This window comes from Puma concolor, chromosome A2 (genome assembly GCF_028749965.1).
Source record: "Puma concolor isolate L17-30 chromosome A2, mPumCon1.1.hap2, whole genome shotgun sequence".
Taxonomy (NCBI): domain Eukaryota; kingdom Metazoa; phylum Chordata; class Mammalia; order Carnivora; family Felidae; genus Puma; species Puma concolor.
The window spans coordinates 7,903,402-7,922,324 of record NC_141668.1 but is presented as its reverse complement, the minus strand read 5'-3'; the positions used below and the strand labels follow the sequence as shown (position 1 = coordinate 7,922,324).

General features: G+C 41.5%; 1 protein-coding gene across 9 annotated transcripts in view; it reads right to left on the bottom strand.

Annotated features, from left to right (window-relative positions):
- Positions 1-18,923, bottom strand: part of EZH2 (enhancer of zeste 2 polycomb repressive complex 2 subunit) — a 65,336-nt gene that overhangs the window by 34,005 nt on the left and 12,408 nt on the right. For 5 of the 9 annotated variants that reach the window (XM_086687588.1, XM_086687647.1, XM_086687596.1 and 2 more), the window contains 2 exons: positions 6,807-6,930; positions 6,119-6,247 (listed from right to left, as the gene is read on the bottom strand). The exons of 1 other annotated variant lie outside the window; for it this stretch is intronic. In XM_086687588.1, the coding sequence (XP_086543714.1) occupies positions 6,119-6,247; positions 6,807-6,923 (246 nt within the window). In that variant the 5' untranslated portion in view covers positions 6,924-6,930. Of the gene's footprint in view, positions 1-6,118; positions 6,248-6,806; positions 6,931-18,923 lie in introns of those variants that run through there. 3 more of the 9 variants (XM_086687610.1, XM_086687602.1, XM_086687630.1) reach the window with 1 other exon arrangement.

Below are 18,923 nucleotides of genomic sequence, written 5' to 3'. Positions count from 1 at the left end.
ATAGAAGGCACAACATAGGGAATATCGTCAATGATACTGAAAATAGTATATGGTGACAGATGGGGACTACACTTGTAGTGACCAGAGCATGAGGTATAGAGAAGATAAATCACTAGGTTATACACCTGAAACTAATGTAACATATGTCAACTATACTTTAAAACATAGTTTTTTTGTTTCAGTGATGGCCCAAATTGGCAGGCACATTTTATCTGGCCAGTAACCTTTTATTTTTTAAGTAAGCTCCACACCCAACATGGAGCTTGAACTCAGGACCCTGATATTAAGAATCCTGGTTCAGACTGACTGGGCCAGCCAGGCATCCCTGGCCAGAAACCTCTTAAAATAAATAGTGTATTATTTATATATGACAATTATTTATACAAAATTTACATAATTATTTGTATAATGATAATAATAAATATCATTATTAACATGTTATCATATATAAAGAGATCAGAAAAAAATCAAAAATCACAGGAGTTGTGCTACAGAAACTTTTGCCGTCTGTTTTATATTATTTCCGTGTTATCTGAATTTTCAAGAGTCATTTTGCAATGGCCTTTTAGCTGAAGAGAACAATAAGAAGTTTCATTAACCCAACAGATATTCATGTGACCTGGTATAAAGCTGCCTCAATCGATATAAGGTAGCTGAGAACTCTGCCCAACCCCCCCAAACGGTACTCAAGTGGTATTCTTTTATAAAATCTATTAAAAGAAGATAAAGCAGAATCCTAAGCAGTAAATTTCAGTCAATCCATGTTATCCCAGAAGTTCAAGGTCTAATAAAATCTTATTTCTCTTATTTCTTCAGAGCAATAAACAATTTTTAACAATGCAAGCTAGACAAGCACTTCTTCTGGCTCAACTGGTTTTTTAAATGGCTGTCAAAATTTGGTCTTGCATTTTGGGAAAAGAACTGGTCTTTGCAGATCAACGATTTTTGGTCTTGATCTTTGTAGTCAACTAAACAGGTGACAATGTATGTAAAATACCAACTATTTACACAATGTTCTAGCTGAAAACCAGCAAACTAAAAGCAACTTCTGGTTTATTCGTTGCACAAAATAAACATTTGACATTTTTGAAAAACTCACTTTTCAAATAAGATAGAGAATCTAAGTTTAAAAAATAAACTCATACATCAAGTGTATGATATATATTTAATTACAGGATATTGATAATATAAACTCCGACATCTCAAGTGACCTTTTTTTTTTAATGTCCTTTTGGAAAAGCATTATAAAACCCATTAGTTTCCTTTCAAAAAAATAAAAAATAAAAGGAAAGCCTCCTTTATGGTCATTTCAGAAAATGCTCCATCTATTTCAGCCTAAAGAAATCCAGAAAGGGGGCGCCTGGGTGGCGCAGTCGGTTAAGCGTCTGACTTCAGCCAGGTCACGATCTCGCGGTCCGTGAGTTCGAGCCCCGCGTCAGGCTCTGGGCTGACGGCTCAGAGCCTGGAGCCTGTTTCCGATTCTGTGTCTCCCTCTCTCTCTGCCCCTCCCCCATTCATGCTCTGTCTCTCTCTGTCCCAAAAATAAATAAAAACGTTAAAAAAAAAAAAATTAAAAAAAAAAAAAAGAAATCCAGAAAGTATGGAAACCAATTTGACAATAAACTTCATATATTGAAAAAAAAAAAAGAAAAGAAATCCAGAAAGGAAGCAAAGGCTGAAATGATGTGAGAAGTTAATATGGTGGGAAGGACTGGCAGAGTTAAGGAAGACAGGACTGAACTCTCCAAATAAACACCAACCAGCACTCAAGAGAGGCAAAGAGCAGCAGAAAGCGACTTAGAAACCAGTTCCTTGAGGCAACAAGAAAGGATGGCTATGTTCAGACTGACAGCCATCCATTTATTTCTAAGACATGAGAAAAATGACCCAGCTTGCTACCATATTTGCTCAAATGGCTGAGAACCTAGACCTCCTGGTTCCACAATCTCAACATTTACAAAGGAAAGAAAGCACATTACTGTATTTAAAGTTGACGGTGTACTGAAGAGGGCTAAATTATGTACTAGGTACACTAGCATATCTTTGTAAATAGTAACTAAATTTCTATTTACAATTAATGGAGGAAAGTGCATTATGAGTCAATAAATAATGCAATCACGTGTTTATGTCTAAAGAGACGTTTTTGTCTCCTTCAATAAAAACAGCAAGTCCAAACTGCAAACATATAAAAGAACATACACTGTTATTTTGATAGAAGCCTCTTCCCCCTCCAAAAAATAATCTGTAAACATTAAATGTTACGTGATGAACTCATAATCATTTCAAATATTACTAGGAAAATCAAAATTGTTAAATTGTTAAAATTGTTTAACTCTTGGGGCACCTGGCACCTGGCTAGCTGGGTTGAGCGGCTGACTTTGGATCAGGTCATGAGCTCGCAGTTCGTGAGTTCAAGCCCCGCCATCTGCTCGCTGCTGTCAGCACAGAGACAGCTTCAGATCCTCCGTCCCCCTCTGTCTGCCCTGCCCCCGCTGGCACTCTCAGAAATAAAAAAAATGTTAAAAATTTTTAACTCTTCATAAATGAGGACTATGATGTCTTTCTAATGATGCTGCTTGTGTCAGACATCCTGAAGTAGCTCCACATTTAAATTGACATACAAAATTCTCACCATTTTCATCAGTAAACACGACACAAAATTCTTACAAGAACATTAAATTCTCCTGAGAATCTGGAAATGCATATTGGCGGGCTATTTTTAAATTACTAAACCAATCCTACCACTTGGCCAGAAGACACGTCATTTGCGCAAGCGTCTTTCAGTCATAATACACACAGATGATAAAAATCTCAACATGAACAATCGATGAAGTAAAGCGCCTTCCGGTTTTTAGCAAGAAATGGACAAATGTTCAAAAGAAATGCACTAATAAGAACTACAAGAGTAGCTCCTAAACCAGTTTCTTCATGAAAACTGGAAAACAGACACGACAAAGATCAGGACTACCGATGCGAAGGCTTACAGGAGATCAAGTTTTTTGACTGAGAAGACAAACTAATGAAAGTCACCTATACAAGCAACTGATTGCATAAACAGCCACATATTACATCAGTAAGGTGCACAACCCTTGGTGTGTATTTCTCTTAGTGACATTTTTCAAATGAAAGCTCCTTCAAAAGATTAACTGAAGGGCAAAGGAGATCAATGTCAAACATACAGCCACTGTCTTCAAGAAGTCAGAACTACTTTTAAAAAGAAAACTAGGGGCGCCTCCTGTGCCAACGTTCGACGGGCACTTCCGCACAGGCTCTATGACCTCGACGCCGGAAAGTGAGCGGCCGCAAGCGCCTTCGGGACACACACTAAGAAAACGGCACATGGAAGATGTGGCCTCTAAGTGCAACTGCAGAGCCCCTTGATCTGAAGTCGGCGTCGAGGGCGGTCACCCCATCAGGTGACAGCAGCCTGTGTCAGACGGTCTCCGCTAAATTAACCCAGACAAAAACCTGTCGTTTTAAAACTGAACACATCTACTTTACAAACACAGAAGGGACTGAAGTCTAAGACTTGAGTGAAAAACTGAAAATTGTCATTGAATGGTGCTCAGGCCACAAAAGATTTCAACTGAAGACGCAGCACTTGCAAAGGATCAGCTTATAAAAATAAGCAGTTAATTAAAACAATGTTATAACAGCACTTCCCAATGTTGAAGGCCACAGACGTCAGGTGTTTGGAGCAACACTGCAGTCTGAACTTCTGCCAAGCCTACTACTAGGAAAGTCTTTGCAAAACACACTACCTCTTATTTCTCCTCCTGCTTCTGACCTACTTCAGACTCCCAACTTTTAAAGCATATAAAAGAAATTGACGTACAGCTGGGAATGCTCAAACCGAAGAAAGATAAACACAGATATACTCTCATCTAAAAAGTAAGGAGATCAGACAGAGATCATTAAAGTCCTTTTCAGTCCTAAAATTTTATTATTTTTATTGTGAGAACGCCAAAAAGCTTATCACAAACTGTATAAACGTTCAGCTTCCAAATGTCAGCGATGATGGTTTTAAAGGGGGAAGTAAAAGATGAATCATTTGAAGCAGAATCAGCTCTCAAGAGTAGCTCGAAAACTAACAGATGTGACCGGGTCAGAGTTCCAGGCAACAAGAACAGAGTTCCTGAGGCTGGGGGTGATTTTCCTCCTTTCCCATCATCCTATTTTGTGAAAATGGTTTTTCCTCAACCTGCGTGGGGCACTAAGTTTAGAAAAGAATTTTGTTCTATTAAAATGCTAACTTCTTCTACAATTTCTCATACAAACTCACATTAAAAAGTTAGATATCTTTACACTCAATAATTTATCTCCATTTGACAAAATTAAAAGCAAAATTCAATCAGTAAGTATTCATTTGAATAATCTGTACTTAAGGTTACATCATGAACAATTCAACTTGGACATAAACAGCGAACTTGACTCCTTTTTTAACGTGTCTGAGCAAAGTGTACTCTTCTAGGCCCACATCAGATCATTAGAGCAAGCAAACTGACTGAAGTCTTCCAAGGCTCAGTGTCCTCATGGGGTGGGGGGTGGGGGGTGGGGGGGGTGGGGAGCATAAGATGACCATCACAAACATTAAATGAGGTTCACGTGTGCAGAGTACCCAGCACTGGGTCAGAAATCATTACTGCCATCAACTTTTACTTATAAACAAAAGCTGGACTTTTGGTAGCATTTTGAGATTTGCAATGGGTGGCAAAAAGCATGTACTCCATGTGTCTACTTCCTCCTCCAGATTTCTAAGATCTATTCCTCTGGGGAGAAGGAACAAAGTTTCTTTTTCCTTTACCTCAAAATTTCCAAAAGGTCACCAGACAAAACTTTCACATAATTACTTAGAAGCCCCATCCTTATTCCTTTTGAGAACATTCTGACTAGCATAGAAACGAATTCCTTTCACCCTTAATATATGAATAGAAGTCATTTACCCCTAACACACGGGCCCTGACCTATCCCAGATGGTGCGGAAGGTGTTAGCAGCATATGATATTTATCTACACAACTGCGAGCCCAGGCTTTAAAGAGGGGTCACCTGGCAAAATGAATAAATGACTAAGAATCATTCCAAGTCATGTGTCACCACCGAGACCACCACACCATGACCCAGTCACTAGGACTGGGCTACTGTGACAGCACCGACAAGTTGCTCTGAAGCCAGCGTGTCACAATCTCAACAGGTCTCACGCGGTAGCAAATTCTTGCTTATTACAGTATTTCATAAATATCATAACCCCACTGAACAGAGCCCACTGTCTAGATGCTTTTTCCATGTCTAGACATTCAGATAAACAATTACCCACTGCACAGTGTAACTTAATAAACTCCAAAGCGCTTTCTTCCTTCTGTTTTGATGCCCTTTCAAATAGCATTCCACCTCCTATGCCATCTTCTCCTATATAAAACAGGTACTTAAACCAAAATGCTTTGCGTAAAACCCTACTGGGTTCTATAGTTTTTAAGCTTCTGCCATTTTCTTCTCATTTTTGCTGCCACTGTGTCTCATGTGTCATTGAATTATAAAATCTGCCATACGTTTATTACCTTCTTTTGAAAATAGGATTAAGATCTACTTTCTTCATTTAGAAAATGCTACATAAAAGGACTTCTGATCTCTCAACACTGAATTTAAAATTCTTAGAGAGCCTTAGAATTTGAACAAAATGTTCCAATAACAAGTAACTTTCTTAGTGCGTGAATATGCATGAAAAGGAAACATTTCTTGTAGCATGGCTAATTCACACTAAGGGGCAGAAAGAAAGATAACTACGAGTCAGAAAGCCTTGCTCTAAATAAATAGTGATCTGATGAGGACATTAAAGAGTATTTAGTTTAAAAACTTTTTAAAATCCACAATCCTATAAAAATCTACGAATCTACCTGGTAACAGTGAAAATATATTCTAAACGCTACAGCTCTCTTACAGGAGTAGCTCGTAGTGTTACCTAAGGCAGCCACCAACAGTTAGTTGCACATTAAAAAGAAATAGCAGTGAACAACAGATGGACTTCCAGAAGTGAGTGACTTCCTATCAATAACCAGCCAACATTCCAACAGCAAAAACCAGAATGCACTGATAATCACTCCAGTGCGTGAGTTAACCAACCTCCCTGGTCCCGCGCAATGAGCTCACAGAAGTCAGGATGTGGACAGGCTGTATCCTTCGCTGTTTCCATTCTTGGTTTAAGATTTCCGTTCTTTCCAAAATTTTCTGACGATTGGAACTAAACATACTCTTTAAAAAAATGGAGGAGAGGAGAAGAGAAATTGTTCATTGTTAGAAAATTGGTAGTATCTCCAAAGCAGGTTAAAATCTAGTGATTTCTCAAAAATATCAGGAGCATTCCTGCAAACACATATAGGTTTTACACTAAACTGTAGTTTCCCCACATTCGAGTAACACAAACACACCACACCTATTATTTTGTCAATATGATATAAAAACGAAATCACAATGACTTTAGAAACACATAAACCATGAAACACATTCCTTTGTATGGGGGTCCAGAGTCTACACATGCAATACAAAAGATACACTAAAAAGACAGTGATTTCTAAGCAGATTGAACAGCCATTAGATTACAATCTTTCCATTATCATTACGGTGCCTGGTACAATCTTTATGCTAATTAAGACAGATCAAGGCCCTTGGCTTCCAAGCCTTCGTTTATCTTTACTATAAACATGACCTTGGCTGAAAATGGACCCTTTGCAAATTGAAACTTCTCTTTGGGGGGCGGGGAGGGAGAACGACCCTTAACCGTAGGTGCACTGCACAAAAGATAAAGCTGTACCTTAACTTCGTCAGCCCGCCTGAACCTCTTGAGCTGCCGCAGCCGCATGTACTCTGATTTTACACGCTTGCGCCAACAAACCGGTCCCTTCTCAGATTTCTTCCCAGTCTGGCCCATGATTATTCTAAAAGCAATGGTTTCATATTAAAATCACTAATCTAACCAGCCTGAACATGATCACTTGCGTTTCAATCCCCAGCAAACTAACAAACAAAGTAAATAATACATGACACTGTTGATACTTCCAAGAAGGGGGGGGTGCTCATTCGTTCTGTAGGGTTAAATGTAAAACATTTCATTCAAAGTTTAAACGTTTACTTAATACAACTTTTAAGAGGCGTTTTGAGTTACAAAGGTTCTCTACTCCCAAAGGACAACCGTCTTACAGAAACGTGATCGACCCCATTACGGAAATAACTCTATTACAGAAATACTCGAACAAGCTGGGTTTTAGTCTATGAGACTTCTGGAGCAAAAAAACAGACACATACTTTAAGTTTTTGATCATTAAATTAGCAGCTACAGGCATAAATGAAGAATGTAACTGAAAAAGAGAAATCTGAAACAGCAAAATATACACACAGCACTCACAGTAGGAAGTACACAGTACATCGTCTGGTGCAAACTCAAGCATTCTCCCCGCACACTTTTAATTAACCAGGCTTCTCACCTTCAGCACAGGGAGAAAAGTCTGTACTTTTGCCCCCTGTGCCACCTCTACTCACACGAGGGATGTCCCGGCCAGCAAACAAAAAATGCAGCAAATGCTTCCACCTTATCTGTAGTTGTGGGCTCTAGGAAGCAATTATGTTTGCATGTGGGGACAGCCCATCATTCCCCAGATGCCGAAGTCGTAACACAGAGTCCCCATTTTAAGTCTAAACCAGAACATCTGCTTCTCAAAGTATTAAAATCAAACTTGTGAAAAAATTAAATATAAATAGAAAATCATACTTGTATCTTCAAAAGATTAGGACAGTTCTCTGTCAGATGGTGCAAGGTGCAAAGCCGTCACACGAAGGACATTTGCTTTAGTTTATCTAAGAGCAAAGGAAAGCCAGAATAAATAAGAGGGGAGAGGGAGACTGACATTTTGCAAAGAGCAGCAGACCAGCAGAGAGGAGGTTGGGGGGCTGCAACACGGTCTGGGCACCAGAGGCGAGGGCGGCTTCTGAGACCACACTGGTGAGGAGAGAAAAGGAACAAGAACTACTGAAAACTCGGGGAAGACTGAAGTATAGGAGGGGATGATGCCCCGGACTGAGCAACTGACAACTGAGCAGGGCTTCACTTCCCCGTCGGAGAAAGCCCTCGGGCAAAGAGAAAGCGCCTAAGGAGACAAGATTTGCAGGAAGGCAGGGAGCCCAAAGGTCAGCGGGTAACTTTCTGTTAGAAGAGTCACCCACCAATGACAAAGAAAGCAGATGTGTGGATTTCTCAGGCTGAAAGAGGGGCAAGACAAGCGCGTGATAGACTAGATAGGCCAGACCGTGACTACACACAGACACACAACTTGCCCTTAGGGAACTTAGGTCCCACCCAACAAGGCTGAAAAGAAGAAAACACACTGAGACAGGAAAAAGCAGGGGGGGGGGGGGCAAGGGGCAACAAAGGTGACAACTCAACCTTCAAAGTTGGGCTGGATTTCAAAAGGCCAAGAGAAATCGGAAGGGACCCTAAGGTATGAGCAGAGGACAGCTAGATACGGGACTCTGAAGACGGGAAGGCCAGCGGGCAGGCCCCATGAGCAAAGATGGTCACCAAACTAGCTGAGGACCCCATATTACAGGCACTGAGGGAATGAGGAGAATAAACAGGCTTCAGAACTTGAGAGAAGTCAGCTGGAGGAGGCCACAGAGATAACGTGAAAAGGATAGTTTGACCTCACCTTTGGGCTGCTGACGTAGAGCAAAGATAACAGCCCGAAACCCCGAGAAGACTGAACTCAGGAGGGCGACCCCATCTTTGAGGCAAAGCACACAGTGTGGAAGACAGAAGATGCTGAGGCAGAGCAGAAAGACACCAAAGGCAGGAAGAAACTGGGGCTTTATTTAAGAAATAACTTGGTGGTAGGGGCGCCTGGGTGGCGCAGTCGGTTAAGCGTCCGACTTCAGCCAGGTCACGATCTCGCGGTCCGTGAGTTCGAGCCCCGCGTCGGGCTCTGGGCTGATGGCTCAGAGCCTGGAGCCTGTTTCCAATTCTGTGTCTCCCTCTCTCTCTGCCCCTCCCCCGTTCATGCTCTGTCTCTCTCTGTCCCAAAAATAAATAAACGTTGAAAAAAAAAAAATTTTTAAAAAAAAGAAATAACTTGGTGGCAATCGTTTGCTCTCCTATCTGCCAGTTAACAGATGAGCTCAGGTAACTCCGTGCAAATCCTTTTCAAGACTTACGGCACTTCAAAGGCCTAGGAACTAGAAGGGAAAGCCATCAGATAAAAAGGGATTATGTTGCTTCATTAGCTCATAAACTCATCACAACTACCCCATCTGCTGCCTTGACAAACTCTTGGTCCTTGGAGGTAGCACCCCTGCACCTGAGGAAAGTTCCAGCAGAACATGGCACTTCTGATGTGAAGACAGGGACTACCACAGTTCATTTTTTTAAGGTACACATTTTATGTGCTGGTGAAGGGGCATCATTCCATCAATCACCATTTCCTGTTTTCAGACGAGAATCCTCCTTGTTGAATAGTCTGGAATCCCTTCCATGGCATTTCTACCATTAGTAACTTTATCTCTGATAAAGTATGTCACAATAAAACAGCCTCTCTGACCAAAGGTATAAATGTACAAGTTGCAAGATCATCAAGAGAACATTTCAAAATTGATTATGGAACCAACCTCTCTGTAAGACAGCATGTATGCATAAATTTCCACGTTTATAAATTTCACACAGCTCCTCCAAATAAAGAAGTACATCAGTGAAGGCTTTAAGCTATAGGATGGTCTGGTACATACGCCCAATAGAGAAGAAATAGGTAAAATTATGGTAATTCACTTACAGGAGATTATCCAAATACAAGGATCACGACCTCTGAATAACAATCTAAGAAATAAATCTAAAAATGTTTGGACTGTTTGAAAGCACAGGGATAAACAGGCTGGTCCACTAAAAAGTAATAAAATTTAAGGCACCATTTATAAGAACGTTTTATATAAAATAAACCCTCTCCCACTATCACAGCATTTACAACATATTAAAATCCTATTTTCATGTTTTTCAATCCAACACATCCCCACTGTAAGTTCTTCAGTAGCAAGAACCATTTTTATTCATTTGTAAAATCGCAGAGCCTGGCTGTGTGCCTGGCAAGTACATTTTAAAACAAACGCAAACAACAGGTCTATTAACGCATGCTGACCGTGAACTGCTCAGAGTCCAGCTGCGCCCAGGTAGGAAAAGGGCAGGACTTTCCACGCAGGGGCACGGGAACTGCGCCCCACTCCGGAGAAACCCCCAAGGAGATGAGTCTCAGAGACAATTAGGACCCTATGGTCCAGATGTCCCACCCATCAACAAGTCCAGAGCATACGACCCGGAGCTTCTGGAATTCTTTTTACTAAGGAAGTTGACGTGGCCTTACAGATCTTTACCAAACTAAGGATAACATCAGTACCTCACAGCTGGCCGCCAGCACCAAACACACGCAGAAAAACGGAGTAGTGAGCCTCCAGATGTCAGGCGGCCCTCACCCTTCCCAGCGAGTGGCAGCCTCAGATCAGGTTTTCCAACTGTTTTCCACCACACCACAGCCCAGCAAATATTAAGCTACAGTTCCAAATATTCATACATCAGCAGAAAGAAACCTATATGAAAATGACACGGCAGGGTGCCTGGGGGGCTAAGACCGTTGAGCGTCCAACTCGACTTGGGCTCAGGTCACGACCTCTCGGTTCGTGGTTTTGAGCGAGTCAGGCGATGCACTCACAGCACGGAGCCTGCTTAACATTCTCTCTCTCTCTCCCTCTCTCTGCCCTTCCCCTGCTTGAGGGCCCTCTTTCTCTCTCAAAATAAATAAACTTGAAACTTAAAAAAATAAAATGACATGGCACTAAATAGATGAGGATTTGCGAATACATACAATTTATGAATTTCTCACAGATGTTTAGTTCCATAGGTGAAATGGTACTATATGACTTTTATCCAGAATATGAATAGCTTCTCTCATTCAAAACAGAGAGTACAGCTGTCGTCACTAAAACAGGATTCTACCTATATGCAGTAAAACCAAAACAACAGGTATTCTTTAATTCAAAAGACAGACCCGATCATGGCAGGAGACCGTCAAAACCGTAATACAATGCAGCAAAACCTTACAGAATAGCCTACCTACATATAGGTTAAATAAAATCAAGGAAAATTACATAGTCTCAAGGCTATTGTATGAATCAACCAAACCCCGATATTCGGAACACAAGCCCCGGCATCCAGCTGTCCCCCTAGAGCAGACGTGGCGCTGTTCTGCCACCCGGCATCAGCTCACTTGCTCCGGACCTTCCCAGCAGCCCACCGTTCCCGGCACACAGTCCGGACACGTGACCAGAGTGGTCTGGTCACAGGGAAAATCTCAGGAGGCTCCCTCCCAAGCGGGGACAAGAACGCTCACTCCTCCACTGAGACTCGAACCTGGATGGACGCTACCAAACAACCCTGGAAGCAAACCCGCAGGCTTTAAAAGAGCCTGCAAAAAATGGAGTCAGTAACGGCAAAGGAAGAGACACGCAAAGCCGCGACCTGGGCTCTCATCACCTCACTGAGCCCTGAACCAGGCGAGCTTTGCCGAACCAACTCCAGAACCTCAGTTACACGAGCCAAGAAATGCCCTCTTTTTTTGGGGGGTCATAAACCAGTTCGGCTCGGGTTTTCCTGCCACATGAGACAGAGGGGCCTGAGACACATTCTCGTGTGGAAGGTACGCGCACAACCCTGCCCGAATTAACAGATGTGTTCTGGTGAGCATCTCCTCGCGGTCACGGTGAGGGCATCACCAGAGGGCCCAGTTACAACAGTGGGGCTCTGCTGTCCACCTGGTAAGGAGCCTCCTCCATCCTCGGGTCTGTACAGCCCCTGCGACATGCCAGGACACACGTCTCCACCTCTCTGGGGACAGGACACACAGCCCAAAGAACCAGCGTTCCTGTCCCCCGGGTCCAACCTGCGAGGGCCCTTTACTGAAGATGGTATCCCCGCCCCTCCCTCCTTACTCAGTCAAGGACAAGGAATTAAAAAAAAGAAGTTCCCTAGGCATTTTCCGTTCCCCCGATGCCTCTCTTTAAAGGTTCTTCATTCCTAAGTGATTTGCTGAATCAAGGCACTAGCCATGTAGTTAGTCTTGCCCGGTTCTGTTTCTACTTGTCTTAAGAAAACTAAATAATAAACTACATGTACTACTTATCCTCCCTAACTAAATTAATAGCACTAACTCGACTCTTTACGGACTACCAGACTCAATAATGTCAAATCCAAACCTAACAAAATTTAAATATGACGACGACAATATTCTTGATGTCCTTCCCTAACTAGAATGTCTTTTTACTTGAGTAAGAATGCCATAAAATTGCCCATTTTGAAAAACTGCCAGTCTTCAATAGTGCTTTTATGTTTAAAATGCTTTGAGGGCGGCTGTCTCATTTAACAATTTCATTTATTTTATTTTTTTCCAAGTTAAACTCTCAGCCAACGTTGAGGCTTGAACTCACGACCCCAAGATCAAGAGCCGGCCAGGCGGCCCAATTTCATTTATTTTTCTAAGTTAAAAATCCACTGTTTTAATAAACTCAAATATAAGTTAACAGTAATTAAGATTTGCAGGTAAGAAGGAGACAGATACAAAGAGAATTTAGAGCGACATGTCGATGTTACTCTTGGTAAGACAAAAATTAATTGCCCGAGAAGCAGATCTCCTGCCTGAGGGGAAATAAAGACTGTGTGTCCTATGAAAGGAAGGGAAGACGGTGAGCGAGGAACCCGGAGCCAAACCAGTCAAGACTCCGTCTCAGGCCACCCCCCCCAGAGTGTTAGGTCCACAAGGACTCAGGCTGGGTTACGGTCCTGCTCAGCCAAAGCTGGAACTTGAGTAGCAAACTAAATCACAATGGGATTAGAGTAACCGAATTAACAAAATAAGTATCCATGAGTCCATGACAGAAATAAGTGGTTAATAAATTAATGGGGGGGGGGGACAAATCTCCCTTACAAGGAATTCCAAATAATAATAATTCTGTAACAGGAGAGGGAGAGCTCAGGTCCCTTCTCCGTGAGCACGGGCTGGACTCAGTAACTGGCTGCCACAGGAGAGTATGGCTCGGGAAACAGTAAGGTCACAGCACAGAAGCCCAGAAGGCACCACCCTCAAGTGATTATGGTTAAAAGATCAGGGATGAACCACGCGGTCGTCATGCACAATGTAACGTGATGTGATGAGAAGGGATGTCACTTCTGTGGTATTCTTCCCCCAAACCTCACAGCCCATAGCCTCAGTCTAGAGCAGGAGAAAAAACAAAAATCAGACAAACCCAAACCAAAGGACATTTCTGCAAAATACTTGACCAATATTCCTCAAAACTATCAAGAGGACTTGAAAGCAAGGAGAGTCTGAGGAACCGTCACAGATGTGCAGGCCTAAGATCATTCAGTGTGATATGGTCTCTGGCCTGGATCCTGGGACAGAAAAAAAACAAACATCAGTGGAAAAACTGGTAAAATCCAAATAAAGTCTCTAGTTTAATTAACGGTATCATACTGATGTTGCTTTCTACATCTTGACAAATGTACCAGGGTTACCGAAATCTAGTTATTCCAAAATAAAGTTTTTAAAACACACACACACACACACACACACACACACACACACACACAAAGAAAGAGAGAATTAAGTTCTACAACAACCAAATATAAAGACATTCACTTTTAAAATGACATCGACTTGGACGCCTAGGTGGCTCAGTCGGTTAAGCATCCAACTTCAGCTCAGGTCATGATCTCACAGTCCATGAGTTCAAGTCCCGCGTCAGGCTCTGTGCTGTGCTGACAGCTCAGAGCCTGGAGCCTGCTTTGGATTCTGTGTCTCCCTCTCTCTCTGCCCCTCCCCTGCTCATGCTCTGTCTCCCTCCGTCTCAAAAATAAATAAAAACATTTTTTAAAAAAATTTTTAATGACATCAACTTTTGGGTAGCCTGCAGGCTCAGCTGGTGGAACATATGACTGTCGATCTCAGAATTATAAATTTGAGCCCCATGTAGGGTGGGGTATAGAGATTTCTTAATAACAAAACCTTAAACACACAAACAAAATGACATCCACTTTTTAAAATGCTGCTAAACAGGGACATCAGGGTAGCTCAAGTCATGATTTCACAATCATGAGATTGAGCCCCACGAGGGAGGGGTCTGCACTGGGCATGGTGTGGAGCCTGCTTGGGATTCTCTCTGCCCCTCCCCTGTGCAAGTGCACAACCTCTCTCAAAAAAAAAAAATAAATAAAATGATAAACAACAAAAATACATTAAAAAGTATTAAAATCCGATGTAAAATGTTAAATAGGAAAAACAACAAAAAAAATGATTAGAACTAATTTGAAAACAAAGTTAAAAAGAACAGGCAGTAATTAAGGGCAACCAGTACTTTTATGAACCTTAACTTCAAACAAAATTGAGGGGAAGATTCCCACATATAATTGTACTATTTTAAAACTGAGATAACCTTGTATTTGAACAATTTAAAAGGAAGAAAAAAAAAAAAACTCCATAAAAGCTTTAAGATGATGTCTACTTAAAAAGATAATGCACATTTAGGCTGCACTAATAGAACTACAGAATCTGAACCAAGGAAATAATTGTGCTCTGATACACATGCACTGATCAGACGAACCAAAAGGATTCTATACAATTCAAGTCCAGTTTAGGTGTGCTTAAGACAGCCAGAAAAACAGATCTTTGCCCCAGCTGCGAAGACAGCATTAAGCACATTACACAGAAAAGCACATTACACAGCATTTGAGTTTAGAATTTGAACAGAGAGAAGTGTTAATATACATTCACTCATTCAACACACACTTAGTGAACATCTAACACATACCGGGTACTATTACAGAAACTGAAGAATTAGCAGTAAACAAAACAGACAAAAATCTGCAACCCCATGAACTTAAAATCTACTTGGATGGAAATGATCAAAAACAAAGTGAAATGTTTAGTATGTAAGATAGTGTTAAGTGCTATGAAAGCGCCCAAACCAAAGACAGGGGTGGTCAGGTGACAAAAAAAGGAACCTGGGCTAAAACACTTAAGGTAAATTTCCCCGGTAGAGATTCCCAAATAATTGGATTAAGTATCTATCCGATGTAGATTTCAGTACTCTACAATTCTCCAGTGATCAACACAGCCTGATAGGCTTTTCCACTGACATTAAAGATGGCATTCAAGGATTGCCAGGTGCCACTGTTCAGGTTAACTACTAGGTCTGATTATCCCGAACAAATAAAAAGTTAACAACACCATTTTATAAAATATATTTATGCAAATATCCATTATCTGTGTTAGTGTTATATCAAGCCAAATTAAAGAAACAGATTTGTAAAACTGGTCCTGAGGCTACAGCATTCTGTTACAAGCTCTAATGTTGGCTATTCAGTTTTAACCAAACAGTATCATTAAATACGTGCTCATCTGACCGTATTTAATTTCTAACTCTGCTTTGGTTTTACCGTAAGAAGTTTTTATCTGTAACATCTCCAGGGAATATATAAACAAAATTAAAGTCAAGTCAACTCTCAGATTCCATTTAACACTCGAGTTCCAAGAACATATTAGGAAAATCCGGGGCACCGAAGTAATTCAGGAATAGAGCACTATGTGCTCTGACTGGGTTAACGGCAATGTGAATGCAGAAAAAAGATACCAAGAGACATTCTAAAATTAAAAATCAGATGTACTTACAGGAGAAGGAAAAAGGACAGATCAGAAGAGGTTAAGGCCTTAAGTGAGCCATCTAGATGACAAAGAATTTGACACTTATGATGCAGATTGAGACGTTAATTACTCACAGGGTTGTCCCCAGCAGAGAGAATGATGGACCCTTCACAGGAAGGTTCACAGGAAACATACACACCTTTCTTCTCAAGCATCTGGTCTCAGGACCCCTTTAGTTCATCTGGGCTCTCTCTAACTGCAGGTATCCAGCATCTTAGAAATTACAACCTGAGGGGCGCCTGGGTGGCTCACTGGTTAAGCACCTGATTTCAGCTCAGGTGATGATCTCACGGTTTGTGAGTTCGAGCCCCCTGTCAGGCTCTGTGCTGACAGCCCAGAGCCTAGAGCCTGCTTCGGATTCTGCGTCTCCCTCTCTCTCTGTCCCTCCCCTGTTCACACTCTGTCTTGCTCTCTCTCAAAAATAAATAAAAACATTAAAGAGAGAGAGAAAGAAATTACAACCTGAGAAATTTTTAAGCCACCAACTCATTTGGGGCACATGGGTGGCTCAGCAGGTTGAGCATCTGACTTCAGCTCAGGTCATGATCTCACAGTCCATGGTTTCAAGCCCACGTCGGGCTCCATGCTGACAGTGCAGGGGCTGCTTGGGATTCTTTCTCTCCCCCTCTCTCCACCCCTCCCTCATTCACGCCCTCTCTCAAAATAAATAACTTAAAAAAAAATCAACTCGGGGCGCCTGGGTGGCGCAGTCGGTTAAGCGTCCGACTTCAGCCAGGTCACGATCTCGCGGTCCGTGGGTTCGAGCCCCGCGTCGGGCTCTGGGCTGATGGCTCAGAGCCTGGAGCCTGTTTCCGATTCTGTGTCTCCCTCTCTCTCTGCCCCTCCCCCGTTCATGCTCTGTCTCTCTCTCTGTCCCAAAAATAAATAAACGTTGAAAAAAAAAAATTAAAAAAAAAAAAAAATCAACTCATTTAAAAATAATAGCAAGGTTATTACATGTTAATTGAAATAACACCTTTTAATTAAAAAAACTATTTTCTGTTTAAAAAAAAGTCAGCAAGTGTATGGTTCTACATTTTTGCCAATTTTTAAAATATCTGTCTTAAAAGAAGACAGCTGGATCTTATCTGCTTCTGCATCCAATCTGTTACAATGCTGTTTTGGTTGAAGAATATGAAGAAAATCCATTTCCAAATAGATATTTAGCTAGAAAATGGAAGTGTCTGAACAGCCTTGAGGTCATTGTGGATCTCATTACACTTAAATTGCCCTATGAAAAAAGTAGCTAGTTGAGTTTCAACCTCCTAAGTACTTGTCCTCAAGACCACACTATTCTTCCATAAGCAGTGGTAGTTCCTTAACATCATCCCCCATCTGAGAAATATTGGTCCACAGGGTCATGCAGATTTTCCAGGAATTGACCTATTTCCAAAAATCGTATTTGGTAAAGCCACTGAGCTCATCAAAAAAGTCTTTTTATTAAGTATTTACTGGGAAGCTGTCAAGCTCAGTGACAGATACACATTTTCCAAAAATTCTAATTTTTGCTTGAAAGGTCGAACATTATCATCGGCGACAAATACAGTTGTTGTTCTCCTTGAAGGACAGGCTCCCCTCCCTGAAAAATGTTTGCCAAATACCTGTCTGAATAATCTTTGTCTGTCTGTCAACCCCTCTTTCAAGTAAAAATGTTCTCCATGAAAAAAGCGGCCAATGCAGCCTGCAACTCGATCACGTCAGCGCCGTCCTCATCCTGGAGGCCAGACCCGGCATACTTTGGTCCACAGCACTTTACACGTTCCCATCCTGTGCAACAGTATATTTAAAACATGCACACTCAGGATCAGAGTTAATAAAATCAGCGACTTGACATTCTCTACAACTGTTTTTTTGGTGTTTTGTTTTGTTTTGTTTAGCTCTAAGGGCCCGTGGTTTTTACCCACTATTGCTTCTCCACCACAGGTGCGTATGTCAACACAAGGAAGGATGGAAGAAAGGACAGAAGGAAAAGAAAGAGGCAAATGACATTTTAGTATTTTACAAAGATGACTTCACAGACCCTCTGAGGTCCACAGACCGTGCTTTGAGAACAGCCACCGTAAGTACATCCAGACACCGTATGAATCAGAACCCTAACAATCCCTTCCTTTCCATTTGCCTCGCAAAGCACCTAGAATGGACAATATATTCCAATTACATACTTCTAAAAGACACACTTACAAGAACGAAGGCCTAGAAATCACCATTCTTGCAACTAAAAACAAAAATCCACGTGACGAATATTTAATGAGGGATACTTTGCCCTGCCAAACTATGGAACCTAAACGATAAGATTTGGCATTCGTCTGTGCCAAATTAAGAGACTAAGGTCTAACAAAATGCATTTTAAAGAAATTGCTTATTTTCAAACTTGAGAGGCCTATGTCTAGCAAGATGCATTATAAAGAAATTGCTTATTTTCACCCATCTGTCTGTCCTACCCTTCCTTCACCACTGTAAGAAAGCATCATCAATGGTCACAGTCACTCTTCTGACCCTCCAGCTACCTAAAACCACCTCGTCCTACCAACCAATGCCCCACATACTCACACTTCACCCTGCTCCCATAAAAGAAAGATAAAATAAAAATCTTGTTCCAGGGACCTTTTCAATTCCTAGGATGCCTCTACTTGTATTTAAAAAGGAGAAAAATGACAAAAATACGCAAGCTCACTACTGCTGGACACAAGCATTCCACCCAAACAACATGCAAAACACTAGCAGAAGAAACTTCCACAACTTCTGTTTGAAGGACCTGGGAAAGCCAGAAATGAGAGCTATTATCAACCAGAATTTATGGAGCATTCTGAAAATCTAAACACCGTGTTGCAACAGGCATCTTGGTGCCTAAACTTTAGCAGACCACTCGGACATGCAACTACAGATAAGCAAGTATCATGAACAGCATTTGTGTTCAAGTGTTGAGGAAACAGATGAGCCAGTGGCTACGGAGAGAGAGAAATAAGGGCAAAAACACGTATCTCATTTGTAGCCCTGGTTTAAGTAATACTAAAAACGCACAGTACTGTCAAAAGGCTCAGAAAAATTACGGTAACGTGGCATCTTGGCTGAATAGAAAACACTGATTTGATTGTTACAGCGAATGTGAGTAGACCCTAAACTAATGCATTTTCCACAAAAATAAGATC